We start from the raw sequence: 20,058 nt of genomic DNA on the forward strand, positions 1-20,058 counted from the left end.
TTTAATTTTTAAATTACGATAACGTTCTGGTAGATTTAAACAATATTAGGGCCAATAAAACAAGACAGATTACGTACTTACCTTTTTCGGTGATGAGTCACAAATATCCTACCTCGAAACATTTACATTTAATTGAACTACAAGCTCACTTCAAAAAGTTTATTATTAAAAACTTATTTGCACCTCTCCTTCACACGGATCCGTTAAAAATATGGTAATAGTCCACGTCTGTGACAGCCTTATAAAATGGCAATAAGAGGGGCTTTCGAGGCCCTCCGGCGGGAATCTCACCACTGTAATAAAATTATCCGGGCGAGGATAAAATTGTCAACCTAATCCTTAACATGCATCAGTGTAAACATAAACATTTACATGACTACAAATTTACCTCTGCCAGCCATAACGACATTATCATGAAACTACACGCGTTTTGGCGAAGCAAATCATATTTTTATATTTATAAATTAGACCACACATTTTAGTTTAACTAAAATTGTGTTCAGAAAATTAAGCTTACATTTCTATAGGTATTCTTGACCTTTCATAAGTTAGGTCACTTTGTTAATTTTATTTTATATGCATGTAAAGGATAGGCATTTATGACTTTTTAAAGCTTATCGTGTGATCATACCCAACTAACCTCTTTGTGGGAGAATATACGCAATTCAGTCTTACGCACCATGGGTGAGCTTGCCTGAAAAATGACCAACAATTAACTTTCTAAGCAAACTACATTGGGAAAAGTGCTAAAGGCCATTAGAATGTACTATTACATTTATTGATTACATGCTTCAGAAGTTTTCAAAGTTTGCATTGCATTTTATCATGCATTTATAATAGGGAAATGATATGTATTTTTTAAATTGGTACTCATTAGTAATACTTTGAAATGATAATGTCAGTTGGTATGAACGCAGTAAAGTCAGAGAAAAGGCTTATTCATTTTCCTGAGCAAAATTTCAAATTAAATGTTAAATTTCATGGTCCTCCTTTTATTTAAGATGCTATGTTATTTAGAAAAAAACCATTCTCATGATTGAGGCTTATGATCACTGTAGTAAAATTACAGGGTTTTCTCACATTTGGCGGGACAGGCGATTATTTCAAAATCTTTGAATGCAGTTCGAATTGTTTTTAAAATCAAAATGAAGTTCTTAGGTTTTCGCGATTGTTACACATAGGAAATGAAACTATTTTCAAAATTTAAACCGCGTATATTTGTTTTTTCAATCAAACCGACGTTTCGTGCCCTTTACAGGTCCCATGGTCACGGTTTGAAAAAACAAATATACGCGATTTAAATCCGGAAAAGTAGTTTCCTTTTCTTTAAATTTTCTTACAGTAAAATTTTCTATCCACGGTTTTTAAGGTACTTTCCCTCTGTTTGGCATAGCCGTGAGACGCCCAGTATAATAAATTTGAACGAGATATTTTCATTAAAATGTACACTAGGCGTTTACGTGATCATAGGAAGAATATTGTCTGGGTCTGAATCACTAACCATATTATGTACATTTTGATATACACGGGACCTAGGAGGATAAAATATGTTTTATCAACTACCGCCTAGCATTTACAAGCCCACTAGTTTTTAAAAACTCCTAACAATTTTGTCCAAAGACGTTGGCGTCTTCTATACAAGATACTATTTTTTTGCATTAATGAAGAAAGAAATGTATTCAATCCCGTTTTCACACGCACGAAATGGATGCATTACAAGTCGAGAAGACCAAGTTTTAATATAATTAGAGAAATTATCGCCGCATAAGTGCAAGTCCGAAAGGTTGACAATCGCGTCTCGGTCGCTGTATTTAAATGAGGCCAAATTGAAAGTTAAAGAAGGTGACATTACGAAAGTAACATTTTTAAATAGCAGGACTAAAATTTGTTTCCTTATTTTAGAATTTGCGTTTGTTCGTTGTTTTTATTTTGAAAGGTGATTTGCAGGAGTATAGTAAATGTAGAAATATTGGTGCACGGTCTGTCACAATTTGTCTTCTCGGGTGAGCTGTTTGGTTAGAGCTCTGTCGTCGTTTTTTTTATCTAAAAGAAAGTCAATCAAACTTCAAATTTCTGTCTTTGAAAGTCAGTCTGGCTTTGTCATCATCATAGTTGGATTTAGGTAAAAGAGTGTCTCGTACTTATGAAATCTTACTATTTAACTGATATAAGTTTGAACGGAAAAGTCTGTCGCATTGAATATCTGTTTCAGGCATGCACTTGTTGCTCTGGTAGTACTTTATTAGATATTAAATTTTATATCGGAGTTCCAAAAATTAATTATCTACCTCAAGCGCCTATAACAACAGATATTTTTAACGTTATTAGGTTTTTCCTAATCTGCCACTCAAAGGTCAGATTAATTCCGTCTCAACATAATTTAACGTATTTACCGCTAGTTTTGAAGAGCGGCGCGATATTCCGAGATAATTTCGTGTGCCATATTTCGTGGGCAACGCCAGTGCCACACATTTTACTAGAGTTATTTTAGCTGCAATATTTGCAGTAATTTTTAAATTTTTTTTTAAATTTTTAGAAGTTTAACAAAAAAGCAGATTTGTGACTGTCGTAATTATTCAATATTTGTTTTGGCATTACACATTTCCTTTATCTTGATTTTTTATCCATTTTTCAGCGCTGAACGAACGACTCAAAAATGGCCACCGGCCCGAAGATAGTACACAAGCAGTTTAATTCCCCAATTGGGCTCTACTCTCAGCAAAACATCAAGGAGACCCTTAGCAAGCATATGCAGAATCTCGACAATGGCACCGTAGGGTGAGTACACCACATTTTATAAATCTGTAGAAAACCGAGTCTTAAAGGAGTCACCATACATATTAACGCAGAACAGGCTTGAGAAGACCAAAAAAAGCCTTAAATCCATGCAACGGCGTCTATATACTAGCGTACTAGATGCGGCGTCTCGTGCACACGTTTTGTTTCACTGATGTGCCGTGAAGACACAACACTTCACGATTACAACAGAGTAGGGACAATATGAATAAAATAATTACTATGATTACTATGGTTAATTATAAATAGTAAGCGGAAGGCCTCTGGGTCAAAGTAAAATGAAATGTATTCTGCAACATATAGCGACTTCGCCAAGGGATTTACGTTAATTCCCCATCTTCTTCTCCCATATCATTGGTAGCACTCAATATTATCTGCCTGCCTATCTTATTCCTAATATGTATAGACTGTCACGTCAGTCCAAGGTACTACGGTTCTGTGTTAATAAGTGTGGTGTATCTCTAATATATGTATAGATAGCTGTACTAATTCACTACTGCATCTTCATACTAACATATTACGCCAGCCGACAGTCACTTAGTCGCCGACTACACAAAATAAATCTCTTTAACATAATATTGTCCTACAACAGAACATATCCGAAGACTGATATTACTATGACGAATCAAATGAGCCTGTGAGATAAGGGACGATTTGTATTGGAAATTAAAATTGCTCAATACAGGAAACTGTAATGATAATTATAGCCGTCAAAAAAACTTTCAGAACAAGAAGTTACAAATTTATCTCTATTACAAAATTTGTCAAATTTGGTTCAGCATAGTGTGGTTTAGGCGTGAAGACGTAACAGACAGAGTTACATTCACATTTATAATAATTGATTACACTTTGATATTATTTTGTATGTTATATAATCGATCTGTAATAGTACGTTTTGTATTAAGGACGTAAAAAAAGAAATTATTAACGAGAATCTATTAGAACCCCGAAGCCTAAGCCTGAGGGCTTTAATAACTCGAGTTTTATATTTTCTTACCGTGCGTGATACATACAATGATTTTCATCACATTTTCCAGGAAATAACTACAATTTTTATTTCTTGTATGAATAAATATGATTCACAACACAACAATTATAGATTTTGCTAATGGCGCATTTTTTGTTTTTTTTCTTCCATATTTTCTTCCTACTACATTCTTCCATAACAAAGATGAATCAGCCATGATGGATGGATTGTAAAAAAATTGCTAAATTTTTATACAAAAAGGAATTAAACCAATTATTACAAATTCTTAATAATAAGTATTTAAGTAGTATGTGGTTGAATTACAATAAAATTTCTTTTTAAATAACATTTAAGCGAATGTTTTAATTTTGAGCCCAAGTAACCTCTTTGTTTGAACTTGAACCTGACCTAAAGTATGTCATGCTACAAATTAAAAAATAAAGTGCTTACTGTCCATGGCTGTAATGGGTAGAAAACAGGCCCTAGGGTTTTATTTAGGGCATTATAGTCAAGTTAGCCACCATGCAATCATGCTATTTCTAGCAAGTGTGTTGAAAAGGTATGTACCAAGTGTGTAGTAATGTGCATGCGCCTAATAGTTGTATTGCCTTCACATTTTTTAATTCAAATTCAAATTCAAATTCAAAATAATCTTTATTTCATAGGTAAGCATTATTACACTTGAAATCGTCACAATGGTTAAACTCTACCGCTCATTCGTAAGGCAGATTCCCCTGAGAAGAATGAGCAAGAAACTCTAGGGGTTGCTCTTTGTAAATAACATTTACAATATTTTTTTATTTGAAACATCAGATTGAGACTACCTCCATGAGCTAAACGGGTTACTACCACGGATTTTTGTCATCCAAGTACGCAGAAGTTGTATAATAACCTTTAGTATAAAGTTTTTGTTTCACTATAGTTTTAAACCTCGTGAAAGGCAAATTTTGTATATCAACCGGAATCTTGTTATAGAAGCGTATACATTGCCCCTTAAATGATTTTTTGACTTTGTGAAGACGACTATCAAGAAAAGCTAGTTTATTTTTATTCCTCGTATTAATGTTATGTCTGTCACTATTTTTCATAAACATATTCCTTTTAACATAAATTACATTTTCATAAATGTACTGTGAGGCTAGTGTAAGAATGTTAATTTCCTTAAACTTATCTCTCAAAGATACTTTGGGGCCCAGATTGTAAATTGCCCTAACTGCACGTTTCTGCAGGACAAAGATTCTATTGATATCGGCGGCATTACCCCAAAGCAAAATGTCATATGTCATTAGACTGTGAAAGTAATTTTATTTATTTATTTTATTTTATTTATTTGTACATAAAAATAAATACAGTTCAGTTACCAATAACAGGAACAGGAACATATTACACCTTATGGAATACGTATGTTTAAGACATGTACTTTTAAACTTTATCTAAACCGGTTACACTGGCTCCTACACTAGGCAAAGCCTGTCTCGTAGGTAACCAATTCTGGAAAGAATGTAAAGTCTGTTCCAATCCATTCCGAACAAACAGCAAACAAGAGTGTTTGATGACTCAATATATCGAACAAGCAACACATTCACGTATATTTCGAAGACATCGACTTGATATCTCACCATTGTCTCCAACAACATTCATCCGAACAGCATCGCAAAATTGTATGTGAGAAATGGTAGTCCAAAAGTGATGTTATTTTCATCTATACATCCATGACCTGTCTATAGTTGCTTATTAATAATAAATTAGGATTTCGGAAATCTTAGATATGGCTAGAAGACTCAATTTAACAAATCCATTCATTCAGTTAATTAATCGATATGTAGTTGGCATTACAAGTGGCCATCACTAGACCCTCTATGGTCGGTGATTTGTTAGTTTACACTTTGTTCAAATTGGACTGAAACGAAGTATACAATATATATTATATGCGAAAAGTTAGTAGAGACGAGAAAATTTCTAAAAACCAATGAATTACTTATTAAACAATGGAAAATTAAATAATCTTAATTACTAAGCAATTAAATTACTTGTGCGTGCATGTGACTGAGCGAGTGGTCGTGCGCGTGTGTGTATGTGTGTGTGCGTGTTTGTGTGTGTGTGTGAGAGAGAGAGAGAGTGAGTGAGTGAGTGAGTGTGTGTGTATGTGTGTGTTTGTCTATTTGTCTACTTTCAGAATTTGTTCAACATCCTCATAGCAAAGTGATTTGAGCCAATTTTTCACTTTTAAGTTTAGTTCCCTGACTGAGTAATTTTTCAAAGGAAATTCGATACTTATTTTGTTGTAAATAAAAGGATGGAGAAATGAGCTAAATTTCTGGGCAAAAGCCGATTTCGTTAAGGGTACAGGGATTCTAAACCTACGTCTTTGCAGCATTGCGGCATATTCAGGAAATCTTAACACCTCCGCGTGCAACTTTGTAACAACGCGCAAAATAAAAATCCCTCGAACACTAAGAACATCCATGTCCTTGTAAACAAGTATGGTTGGGTACCTGATGCGTTCCTTAAGGATGACTTTCAATACCGCTCGTTGCGCCCTCTCCAGGGGGAGCATACAAGTCTTCGAAGCCCCACCCCATGCGGTTATACAGTACGCTATAACGGACTGACATATAGAAGTGTACACTATTTTAAGCAACCATTTGTCCGCAGCGTTGCGTAAATTCTTAAAAACATATATAAGTCTGCGAACACGATTAGCTGTAACCACTATATGCCGCCCAAAATCCAATTTCTCATCAAAGACAACACCAAGATATTTAATAGCTGTTGTTCGGTCAATACGTGCACATGTACATTTTGATGATGATTGTCCTTGACGGGTACAGGTATGAAGAGCAATGTCGGTGAAACCTGTTGGAGCTGAGGCCTTGGTCTTGTGAAAGCAAATAAATTTTGTTTTGGATATATTCAGAGTCAGCAAATTGTTTTGAAGCCATTTTGCCACAGCATCCAAACCCTGTTCTGCGGAACTAGCCACTTGAGCCCAAGAGTCACCGTGGAAAAGGATAGCGGTGTCGTCCGCGTAACATATAACCTCAGCATTGTGCAAATTACTGCTATTAGGAATGTCATTGATGTAAACAATGAATAGAGTCGGCCCCAAAATACTTCCCTGCGGGACTCCGAACTGCACTGGTTTACAGTTACTCATATTTTGGTCAACTTTTACACACTGCGATCGGTCTGTCAAATAACTTCTAAACCAGTCTAAAGCATTTCCTCTTATTCCGACAAGTGCTAACTTCTTTAGGAGAATCGGAATGGAAACAGTATCGAACGCTTTGGCCAGGTCGAGGAATACGCTCAAGCAAGCCTTATTTGCATCCAGGTATGTCGAGATCAGTTTGGTCATAAGAACAACTGCGTCCTCAGTAGATCTGTTTGCTCGAAAACCGTATTGTCGCTCTGAGAAAATGTTATTTTTTTCTAGGAAGCTGACCAACCGCTTGCTCACTAGTCTTTCCAGAATTTTAGAGAAGGCTCCCAGCAGAGAAATTGGTCTGTAGTTGCTGGGATCAGACCGGTCCCCCGCCTTGTGTATTGGAGTAACTGCCGCTACCTTCCAAGCACCAGGGAAGATTCCTTCAGCCAAACTTAGATTGTATAAGTAAGTGAGAGGTACCGTGATGGATTTTTTAACTGTCTTTAGTAAACGGTTAGTTACTCCATCAAGACCGGGGGCACTATCCGAGTTTAAGTTATGTATCAAGGACTCGACTTCAGCTTCGTCTGTGGGTTCAAAGAATAGCGATTGTGAAGGTGATACATTTACTGTAATTCTTTGCGCCAGTTCGTCTTGAGTCTTATTTATTTCAGTAAGAATGTTGGTCGCTGGAGTCCTACCAACACTCGAAAAATATTCGTTGCAGTGGTCCAAAGAATCGGTCACAGAGCTTTTAATTTTGCTCAGTTCTAGTGCTTTTTGCGAATTTTTATTAGTATAGGTTATGTTTTTTATTGTTTTCCAAAGCTTTTTAGGATTACTCTTATTCTCCCGTAATTCCATTGACTCGTAATTGTGTTTAAGTTTCCGTAGCAGATCATTGTGAAAGTTTTTATACCGAGTATAGACGCGTTTTAGCGTTTCGTCGTAAGGGTTACTACGACATTTCGCGTGGAGTTGATCTCTAACTTTTGAGCAACGAATAAGACCGGGCGTCATCCAGGGCTTGATTATGAACTTAGATCGACTTACTGGAATCTGGCTAGTATGCTTGTGCAGAGTGTTCATAAACAACCGATCGAATGCTTCAAAAGCGTCATCCACTTTGTCTGAACGTATAACACTACTCCAATCCATTGTATTTAATTCCTCCTCTACCGATTTATAGTCAATTTTAGTATTATAACGCTTTTTTTGCACTGGTTTAGTTGTGGTTGATTTAATGCCTACAATAATCATATCGTGGTCTGTAACATCTGTCTTGTAGATTACCGATGCAGCTTGATGTTTAGATGAAACGTGGACATGGTCCAGGCAAGAATCCCCGCGTGTGGGTTTGGTTACTGTTGGTTTAAGGTCAAGTTCAGCAAGTAAACACAGATAATCAGTAACAATTCTTAAGTAGCTGAAGTAAACCAATTTAGCGGTTTCGACATCTGAAAGTTTCCTTATTTTTTTTAGTCGCGTACACTGCAGAGCAGAGCCGTTTTGATAACTTACTTATATGGGAACTCCATTGCAATTTAGCATCTAACGTTATACCTAGAAATACAACTGTATCCTGTATTAATTACAAACACGAACACCTTTAGTACATTTGTATGATAATCAAACGAGACTACCTAATTTTGGGGGGACAGCTCAAGACATCCGGGTCTGAAAATTCAAAATAGTTCAGAAAGTGGTTTAATGGAAGATATTATTTATACCATCTGCTAACCACATAAGGACTGAAGCAGGCAGTTAGTTGTTAAACAACGCCTCTATTATAAATGCTCAGCGAGAAACAAAGCACTTGTGTAAACAAACTTTACCTTCGAATTATAATGGAGGATGTAAAACAGAAACAATTTGCATAATATTTATTGCAACAAGTTCCTGTGCGGTATTGAGGTGAAAGCGATTTACGCAGTTTCTTTTTCAATTTGTTTATGTATTTCCGAACATAAGGTCGAAAACTTCTACAAATTTATTTCGGTTGTTTGATAGTGAAAGAGTCATGTGTAAACAATCGTGTAATCTTATTCGCAGCCTTAGAACTTGAAGGCTGGGGTCGCGTCAGTGGGATCGTTAACGCCTTTTCATTCTTTAAAATAATATCCAAAAAAAAAGGACCGAAAAATCCAGGTTGCCATTATATTAAGATTTGCTACAAGCATTAAATGGACTACATTTACTCTTAATATTTCAGTTTTTAATTTAATTGGTCCTATGTAACTTTAGAATTAAACTAGTTATTAAATGATATGTTTGGTATGTCGCTATTATGCCACGTATTATTCCTTGTAATACACTTATAATATATTTACGCGCTAAAATATATTTTAAACAGAATTAAGTGAGAGTTAAGTGGAGAACATTTTAGTTACTAATATGGAGTTCAAGACAAAATTAAATAAGCCTAAATTTCCATCACGTCAAGAGTAATTTTCTCCTCATTAAATGCCCTAAAAAGAATAAAAACAAAACACGTGTTCAGCCGAATTTGAAGATCGCCGTTGTCCCCTGACCTACTTAATTTTAGTTGCATTAGGGGTAACATAGGGTGTCCCACGACTATGTGACATAAACAGAAAGTACTCTAAATATTGTAGATAGAGTTTTTGCTTCAAGGAGACATAAAAAACGCATTATAATTTCATTTTCCTAAAACATAAAATTGGTGCATCTTTAATTTAAGATACTATGTTACTTCAAAGGAAGTAGTTATTATTATTGTCCCTTTCGATCGGTATCATAAAAAATACAAGATTTTTTCGTGTGTGGTCGTTCGATTTCCATGTGAGGCAAGCAAGTTTTAAAAAATCTTTGAATGCAATATTACTTACTTACTTATAAAAATCAAATAATGTCTCCGTGAAATGAAATATCCTATCTACAGTATTTAACGTACTTCGTCTAGCTTAGCTATGAACACCCGTCAGGTATTAACTGATTCTACAAACAGCAACTATATGAACTGTAAATTGGTATACAAATTAAAGTTTTATTATATTACCAACTGATATAGAATAATTTAAGTCAATGGACTTCACTACCTTTTCTATTTCCAGATTCTCGTAATTTAAAAATGACTATGGCTCTATATAGATACATCGTTTTGATGGTTCTTTTAGAATTATTTATTCACTTTGATTGTTTAAGAGTAAAATACATTACTTGTCATGTATTACTTAATTTTAATGCAACTCCATACAAATGCACGTGATGATTTTGACAAGAGATCTTTCGCTAACAGTCGGTCTATTCTTAACTAATCTGTAAACTCACGAGAGTGCCGGCTATCAAGGAAAGACATAACAGTAAAAATAGCACCAATAGTGATGTCTGATTCAATAATAGCGCGTACAATCACAACAAATACATTGGTGCCAATAAATTTACACGCATCATGACTCATGCTGAATTCACCCGATGCAGCGTCAGTTTTTCGTTTTACAGAATGTGTTTTTCAGAAGTAGGAATGATTTTTACAATACTGCTATTAACTATTTATAATAAGAATGCTGTCTTCTCGAAAAACAAGTTAGCCAATGAAATTATTAAATTTGGAATCTACATTGGTATCTAAACCTTTTGAAATGAATATAATTTTTTTTGTACTGTTTTTTCCATTGTGGAAAACGCAAAGGCACTAATGCGCCATACAGCCAAGACTGAGAGTAATTTCTCGATAACCTCCTTAAACTGTACAAAACCCCTGAAGACATCCAGATCTCCTGAAAAATCAAGAATGTTATCCAATCTTATATCATTTCGTAAAAAGCACTACGAACACATGAATTTGTTATAGTATTTCTTTTTTTTTAATAAACCTTAAAGTGGCACAATCTTCGACAGTAAACAGCCTCCTCCTGACAAAGAGATTCTATAGTCATTCGAGTGACTATTTTTTATGACAACACATAATTCGTTTTTCAAATCTGGTATTGACCATTGATTATGAACTTGAAACGCCAATCTCGACAATGACAAAGTTGTGCAGTAATTGTAATTTATAAACAACGAGTACACAGGCTAGTATAAAAGACGTTAGCTTATATTTTCATAGTGTATTATAGTCCCATACGAAAGTATTACAGGCAAACAGCCAAATTGTCGCCGTTTGAACAATGCAATAAGAAGGAGAAGAGTAATAATGCAGTATAGTGTGTTGTTCATATTAGTTGATGTTATAATACCGTGGATCGCAGGTCGGGTCTTATTGCTTCGATACGCTAGCCCCATCTTGTCTTACCTTACTTATTTGTCGCAGCGAGCTCCTTGTTAATTTACGAACTCTTCCAGCGAAGTACTGCCACCTTACCTATTTCTGCCGCTAAACATTATTGCGTTACCGTTTTGAAGGGTAAAAGTTTGACAACTTTATGTTTCAGGGCGTCGTGCGCGGCAGCCATACTCCTTAAATCTAAGCGATTAAAAACATTTAGTGGCACTGCAATTGTTATGGATAGGCATGTCGCTTACCACCAGATCCATTTGTCTCCAACTCCAGAACATAAGCTGCTTCCGCAATTGATTATAGAAAAGATTTGAAAGCTAAAAGTATTGGGATCTAGTGGGAGTATCTATAAGGATTACATAAGTATGCCTGCTCCATCATCGTCGTCATCGTTACTTTCCATCACGTGAGATGGAGGTCTGCACACTTAATTTCAATAAACAAAAAATGAAAAAACCTTGGCTCCTACTTTTATACCATTTTTTATTTCTACAAAATTATATCGGTCTGACTGTAATATGGACTGGCTTCTCCAATGTATTTTCATTGCCATGCAAATGGGCAACACTGCCAGAATTTTGAACACCTAAATAATACAATTAACCGCACCGTAGTACTAGCATTTAGGATTTTCCTTTGTATAATATTATTTAAGTATTGTTACTATTCAAAATAAACACGTTTTTATTTAATAAATCCAAATTACAGTACGAACAAGTCGTGCAGCTAGTGGTATGCCCATGCCCAGCCTCAGAGCTTAAAATCGCAAAGATCTGAAGAGCACTTCTACTGTCGGTCATTCTAGGTGCTGCTGAAATTACAGGCACATGGGACTTGTCAACTTATGTCTCAGGGTGACGGGCGCAGTGACAGTGCCCCTCAGATCTTTGCGATTTAAAGCTCTGAGCGGCACTGCAACTGTTATGGACAGGCGTGTAGCTTACCATTAGGCTTAGCACAACTTGTTCATCCCGTCACTTGATATTATAAAAAAAGCCTATCTACTCGTTCAGACTTGAAATATACAAATTTTTCAATAAAGACTTTTGACGCATTGTATATGTATAGGTAGAGCTTACAGTACCTAGCGGAATCACGTTTCATGGGTAATTAAATATTAAATATGTAATTTTGCAATTTTCGTCCATTATAGCAAAGCTGTAATGTTATAGCAAAGTTGACGACACCCGTCAATTGTTTCGAACTCGGGCTAGCCAATCGGAGCGCAGTTGTCACAGTGATGATATGGCAGAATAGTTTTCATACAAATTAAATGACATTTCGTCTCTATTTCTGGTTATATACGCGATGACCTATACTAAATCAATTATTGTATATTATATTTGATAAAAATACATCTCAAAATACATCTTAGCATCGTTAAGCTTTGACGAAAATAGATAGAATAGTCAAGAACATAATCGTAATTACATTTTAAATATCCAACAACAAAAATGGTGGAATTTACTGAAATGAAAATAAATTTGGAAGACAATATTTATTGCTATATAACATTATATTGTTATTTGTCTATGGAGATAAATTACATAAAGGACGAATTTGAAGAAAAGGGTTAGTAAAGTAAATTTTCTGACGAGTTCTTACAAGAAAGGTACAAATTGTTAGCCAAACAGTTAACAAAGTTTGTTAAGTAATCAATTTAACTTGTTGTTAGGATGATTGATGGCCGTGTAATGATAAACTTAACAAGCGCTTAAACCGTAATTTATCAGTTTGTCTGTGTCAAACTTCTGAACGGATTATAACGTTAGAAAAAGATGAAGCATTAATCATTTTTCTCATTTAATTCAGCGAAGAAACGAGTATATTAAGACGTGTTTTAAATGAATCTGCAGATTTACCACCGCGATTGTTTTATTAAAATTTTGTTACATTTTTTTGAAAATAAAAGCAATTATTAAGGATATAAGGGTGCACACAGATCTTGCGAATGCGCTGCATGAGCACTGCGCGCGCGCTATACTCGCGCCTCTCGCACGTTGTATACGTGCAATTAACCATTTAAGCATTTATTTTCGAACACAACAAAAAAATAATAATTTACAGGAATGAGAAAAAATAAGCTTTTTATACAATTTACACAAATAATTATAATTTTAAAAAGATGGATTCAAAATAAAAAGAATTAAATCAAAATAAAAAGAATAAAGTGTGTGTGTGTGACGGAAAGGAGCCCAGGAAAATGTTGAAATCAGTTTGTAATATTTGAACCCTGAAGCCCGACCCGGCCATAGCAGCTCTAAGTGGTCGATCATACACATAAATCGCAAACAAACATCAATTAAGTGCGCCTCTATAATGACTTCTCATAATGCGTACAAGCGGCACGCGAACAGATCCCACTACGTAATGCACGCGTGCAGTTCGAAAGCTTACAAAATTCCCCCGACAGACGGGCCTGGAACCAGCGTCTGTTCGCCAAGCCTGTTCGCCAAGACGTTGGTTCAAGTTTAATAGAATCGAGGGAATTATTCTTTGTGTTTGTTCAGTCTTTTTGTCAATAATAATAACTATCTAGTGGAGTGTTTAAAAAAATATTAGAATCATGATAGCATGACATCATTATTGTCATTCTGTTATGGACAGGCATGTGACCATTAGCAGATGCACGACTTGTTCGTCCCGCTACTTGGTATCATAAAATATATATTACTTAGTACTTAGTAGAGAATCGTCACCCATTTAAAATGAAAACAAATCTATGTGCTGAAATGCTGTGAAGGCCAGTTCTTTTTGGCATTTTCGATATAAATAGATTTAAGGTTTTATTTTTTTTTCAATTGGTTTATTACTGTTTTCGCATAGCAAATGTCTTTGTTTAAACAAAGCACCCTGTAGAATAGGAACACTTTCATTGACGGCATGTCCAAAGATAAACCTGTGCGGTACGAATGCCGTTGACCGCTCTAATATGGACCGCTTACTGACATTTTGCCGTCCGAATTTTAGTTGCGAACGCATTGCAAGCATACTACTTTAGAATACAAAGTGCATTGAACTAACATTCTAAAATGAACCGATTACATACATTGGTTTTAGTGCATTTCAATGGTTTTGATACATTTAATGTTGGGTAGTTTCAATCTGTTTTGTCTAGCCAACAAGTAGTGTCGTGAAGATTTTCTAAACGTGTTTGGTTAGGTAGTATTTTCATTATTGTTTTTTCTAATTGGGTTGACATATTCAATAATGATCAAAACATCTAAAAATATTTTCTGTGAAAACAGTTTAAACAAACACATAATTAAAAACTCACAACGTAATATACATAAACTAAAAATTTTGTTCGTGTAACTACAAAAGCCCGCCTTTTGTTTAAAAAAAAAAATTATTTATTTGTAGAGCATTGGCTGTAAGCATCAGCTTAATCAACAAAACTTAAGTAACAAATAATTAAGAAACTCAAAACGTAATAATACTGAAACAAAATATTAATTTGTGGACACAAATATAAGTAAATAGACATTTATGGAATGAGTAACATTGGTGAGCGAATGAATGATATTCAGCTTCAGCTTTTCTAACCAAATTTTCAGCAAAATAATATCGTAAATTTATAATACTTTCTATTAAAACTTTCAAGGTTTTCTTTGAAATAATATGTATGAAACTTTGGTTATTTTATTAATTACCGAAAGTCTTCTTACGACTTAAGTAATTTGCTTTATAAAATACAAATTATGTAACTAAAAAGTCTTAACGTTGAGTAAATTTCCCAAACAGCCTAATAAATTTCGTTTGGGATTAAGATCAGAAAATTCACTAGACTCGCTATTAAATATGGGTTAATGTAAGTTATTATTAATCAGTACAGAGTCATGGTTAGTTGGTGCGGATAATTGGTGATGGTACAATTTGCTCGTGATATCAGTGAAGCAAAAAAGCGCGGGAAACAGCAATCAAGTTGCGATCGCCGTTCGTCAGTCGCGAAGACACGCGCACCGGCGCACCGCACTGCGCAAGCGTTGTTAACTAATTTTCGAAATTCAAATTTCCTTTTCTTAAAAAACAGATACAATAAAATATAAATTAAAGCAATTGTAGTTGCTTAATTTCGTAACAAAGTTTTGTACATTTTTCAACCTCTTATTATTTAAAACAGTTTTGTTCAAAATTTATTTTACAACAAACGAGGGTCAACAGTGAAACAAAAATTGGCATAAGACCAGAATATAGTCATACTTGTAAAATTATTTTATAAGCCGCGTTGCTTATCACCCGTGGACATTTTTAATTTATCGCTTGTCTCGCTCGAGTACTCAGTTGCACACGTACCTACATACAATGACTGCTATTGTGGAGACTAACGGGTAAGGTCATAATGTTTCTGGACACATTTTATTATAACTATCCCTCTATATAGACTCGTAAGCGCAAAAACGTTAGTAATGTATTAAAACAATTAAAATTAGCACATTGAAATGAAATTTGATGCATGCTCAATATTTTCATGCTTTGTAAGTTTAATGCTGGGTATAATAGATTTACTGCCTCCATGGCTGAACGGTTACTAAGATGGACTGTCACGCAAAGGTCCCGGTGCCAATTTCCGTGTCGAGAGAAATATTTTTTAGTCTACATTTATTTCTCTCGTGACTTTGGGTATAATTTGTGGGTCTATAACACCTGCGATACCGGGGTTCTCTAGTGCGTGGCTACGAGTGTGCGGGTTATATTATTATACATAAAATAAAATGTTTTCTTCTTTTCATTTTTGTTGTGTAAAATAACTATTCATTTGGTTGGAAACTAAAATGTATATAATTCTAATTCAAAAAAAGGAATAAAATTAATATTTTTTTCTATTAGTAACATATAGTCATCGTCAACTCATTACGTCAATGATGGCCACGGGTATCCTCTAAGACCAAATGCGGTTTGGGGCCTTCATACTTTTTCCAAGGGTGTGAATTGAGAGGTTTAGGAAGTTCACAAGTTCGAAGAAAGTTTTCTTCCATATGCGGGTTTCATCACGATATTTGGTGAAATTATAGGCACATGTGACTTTCCAACTTTTGTCTCAGGGTGACGGGCGCAGTCGCAGTGGCCCTCAGATCTCTGCGATTTAAAGCTCGCACTGCATCTGTTATGGACAGGCGTGTCGCTTTCCACCAGGCGCACGACTTGTTCGTCCCGGCACTTGGTATCATAACAAAATCATTTACTGTTATCGAGAGATATTGCAACTTCGAACCGTAAACCTCTCAATTGCGAAGCAATCGTTTTCGCACTAGGCTATCACCGCTCAGTAATACATAACTATCCAAAAAAAATATGGATTATGTTTTTCTAGTTTATGAGGCTGGTGATAGACACTATCACTTCTTTCAATCGGGGTTTGCTAATTGCCATTGCATCATCACCAAAATTTCATCTTTTTATCTCGCTGCAATTAAGTACGTATTCTAATATTCGACAGTTGAAAATACCCCCACTGTTTCAAAATGTCTACATCAGTTACAAATGAATCTACATGGGCACCAGCCCTAACATAAACAGAAATCTAAATTTAATGCTTGGTCACATTAAGACTTTTACTATTCACAAAACATGACGCGAACCCGCTGGTGTGATACAAGGTTCAACGAATCTAGAACCTAATCCAAACAAAGCCTCTTTGGGTAACAGGTACTCTTCATAAAAGTAATTTTATAAAAATAGTTTCTTTCCATTATATGTATATAATAGAATACGTGGCGCTATACTTGGTTCCTCCAATAGATGTTGTACTGCGTCACTGTCTATGAATATGTTGGTGTGTAGCAAATTTTGTGGGAAATACGACCTGCAAACTTAGCGTGATCCAACACAAAACACATCCAAATTTACTCTTAAAAATCACGCGAATTCTCTACAATCGTGTGCACATTAATGTTGTAATAACGCCATAGGCAATGGACAAGAGAAATCGTGTATTTTCTCCATTTGCGAATGCTAGAGCTGCAGAGCGATCAAAACTTTACTTTTTTAGTGCCAACCATTGCCAACCCACAAATATGGCGATTATAATAACAATAATAATATTTTTTTTAATAATAATAATTATAGCGTAATGTGTAAATATATATTTAGGTTTTATCCCACTCCGTTAGAGGTCTTCTCCTTGGCGTGTCGACTCTGACGTCTATATTTGTGAGAACTAGTACTTAGCGACTGAGATAGCATCTCCGCCTTCCGTTAGAGGTAATAATAGTACATAGTTTAAAAAAAGGCAAACTCGACTGTACTAAAAACCTTAAGCTAATAAACCTTAATAAGTTAGATATCCTCTGGTCCCTCCTGGCGCTTAGGTTAATGGGAGCTGGAGAGACGTCGTTTTTCGGTTTCGGGAAGTGAGCGTGCTTTACAGCTCGAGATTTGGTAGAGGCTAGTCGACGGCTTAGCGGTGGCAACCGCTAGTTGTGCAATACGAAACGGGAAGTGAGCGTGCCTACAGCTCCGGTATCTATCTGGAAAATTGGGAGGGTACCGTACGTGTACCCGAGGCGGCTCACCCGATGCATTAGCCTCTCGAGAACCGGATGAAGTCAAGTGACAGATCTGTGACAACCCTATATACTGGCTGATCTGGGGTCAGAACCTGAACTTGTAAGGTTCTTGTATAGTGTGCCCTTCTCGTATACTCTAAGGATCGATAAGGAGGGTCACTATAATCAAAACTATTGTAGAAAGATGTAGGGATGTACTAAAAACTTTAACCGCTACCGGTTTTTAACTTTTAACCGTTATCGGTAGGGACGGTCACCATAACCAAAATTAATGTAGAAACGAAAGGGTAGTGTACTAAAAACCTAAAACGTGAAAACTACGATCTAGATTAATCTTATAACACTTTTTTCTCTAAAATCCAGCTGTTCAGGTTCTGTGGCCTCATTCTGTGATGAACTAAGAAACAGACGTATATATGTATTGGAGTATAAATACATATACCAATTCCTATGTAATCAATCGTCAGTCACAGATACACCCACATTTATATACATATATGTACCACGGATAGGTAAAAGTATGAAAAATATTAGATTGAACTTTAAAGTTGTGAATTTTTTGGATTCTTTACGTACACTTACTACATACGAATACGTATATAAATGCCTGCATTATTTCCTTTCTTTTGGAATAGTCGGGTAACAAGAAATCCACACAAGCATTAATTGTAAAACCGACATTGACACGGCTTTAGGCTTGATTTTAATTAGGTGAATGTAAACATGATTCCTTTTTAGGTAATCGCTCAGATAGATATAGACTCAATTGCAGATTACTGGTATATTTTGTTGCAAAAACAAATTATAAATCGAAACCATTTATTTTACTACGCTTTAAGTAAGTAACTTTGTTACAAATGGACTGTATTGTATTTAATATAGACTTATAAAAATAATAACAACTTGTGTCTCAATGTATTTTATTTTCTTCGAGCATTTCATAGATCGAAACTTAGTCAGACTTTAAAAACACAACGTGCGTCCTTAAACATTCATAAATATTAATACATAGAGGATATACACAAACAAGCGACTCGTATTCGTTTATTATTCCATCTAGGTATTATAAATGGGAACCGTTATTCATTTTCATAATACGAAATTGGTAAATAAAGCTATTAATATATTTTTGGTATAATAATGTTAAACGTGGGTTGTTATTTATTCAAATAAAAAGTTGGTATGGTATGTAAGTAGGAATCTACTCAAATAAGAAGTTGTATATCGCATTTAAATTGATTATTAGGTTGAAATCTAAGATGCTCTATTTACTATTTTGAGGGAGGCGCATTGATCTAGGACGGTAATTTAGATCTTTGCGATTTAAAGCTCTTGGACAGGCGTGTCGCTTACCACCAGGCTCACAACTTGTTCGTTCCATCTCTTGGTATAATAAAAAACATCCCCAAGAGCCTACAAGGGGTTCATATCAGCGAAAGAAAAAAATTGTGGGTGCATGTAATGTTAATGGGGGTTCGCGAGAGTAGAATTCATTTAGGCAAGTATGGCAATGATATAAGCCACATTAGACAGATAGTACGTACATAGTACAGTGTAATAGATAGCATGTACAGACGGCAGCACATCAAGTTACACAATGACGGATCTTGTTCCGTTGCACTGGAGGCGATTTTCGACAAGTCTATGCACAGTGAACAGATTGATGTACTGTTGACTGTACATAGGTACATACAGTATACTATGATAATAGATATGTAAATTACATATGAAGCAAACATTTGACGACTAACTAGATATGGGCCGTGTTTTTTTAATACAGTGTCACTATACAGCTAAACTCAAAGATCTGCCAAACTTATCAAAATTTGTAGCTCTGTGTCAGCTGTCAAAAACACATTTGAAGTTGATGAATTTGTAAAACAATCTATATTCGGGTCGACGCAAAACAGAATAAATTGGCACGTGGTTTATGAAACAGTTGCCTGCTATAGTAGTTTCCATTAATTTTATCCAAACTGTTTTTCTACATGTATTCAACTGCTAAAGATGCGTTATAGTGTAACAACGCACTTAGAAAAATCATCAAGAAAGATTTATTATATCACAGGCAAGAATTCACCGAAGAAAGTTGGTGACAATAATGACAAGAAACAAACAGAGTATTGCCCTCTCTTTTTGCTAGTTTTTCTCACGTTTCCCTTTTAACGCGTAATCATTGTTGTTTTTACATGACTTAGAATCTCTTGAATGCCATAATTCGTATCCATTCTGAAGCTTGCAGTGCATAGTATGGGGTAACGGGCTGGTGTTCGCAACTAGACGTTTAGGCACCTGTTTTTTGTGTACATATTGTTTGTGTATAATTTCATAAAGTATTTAAGCAGCTTGCTAAGTAATTCTTAAAACATACTAATATATGTTTTAAGAATTACTT

At 35.2% G+C, this 20,058-nt stretch overlaps 1 protein-coding gene across 5 annotated transcripts in view; it reads left to right on the top strand.

The window, feature by feature from the left end:
* Positions 1–20,058, top strand: part of LOC113231659 (ataxin-2 homolog) — a 54,150-nt gene that overhangs the window by 3,140 nt on the left and 30,952 nt on the right. For 3 of the 5 annotated variants that reach the window (XM_026466090.1, XM_026466093.1, XM_026466091.1), the window contains exon 2: positions 2,636–2,778. In XM_026466090.1, coding sequence (XP_026321875.1) covers positions 2,657–2,778 — 122 coding nt within the window. In that variant the 5' untranslated portion in view covers positions 2,636–2,656. Of the gene's footprint in view, positions 1–2,635; positions 2,779–15,369; positions 15,486–20,058 lie in introns of those variants that run through there. The other 2 variants (XM_026466092.1, XM_026466094.1) reach the window with 2 other exon arrangements.

Source organism: Hyposmocoma kahamanoa, unplaced genomic scaffold, assembly GCF_003589595.1.
Source record: "Hyposmocoma kahamanoa isolate Upper Pololo Valley unplaced genomic scaffold, ASM358959v1 66, whole genome shotgun sequence".
Taxonomy (NCBI): Eukaryota; Metazoa; Arthropoda; class Insecta; order Lepidoptera; family Cosmopterigidae; genus Hyposmocoma; species Hyposmocoma kahamanoa.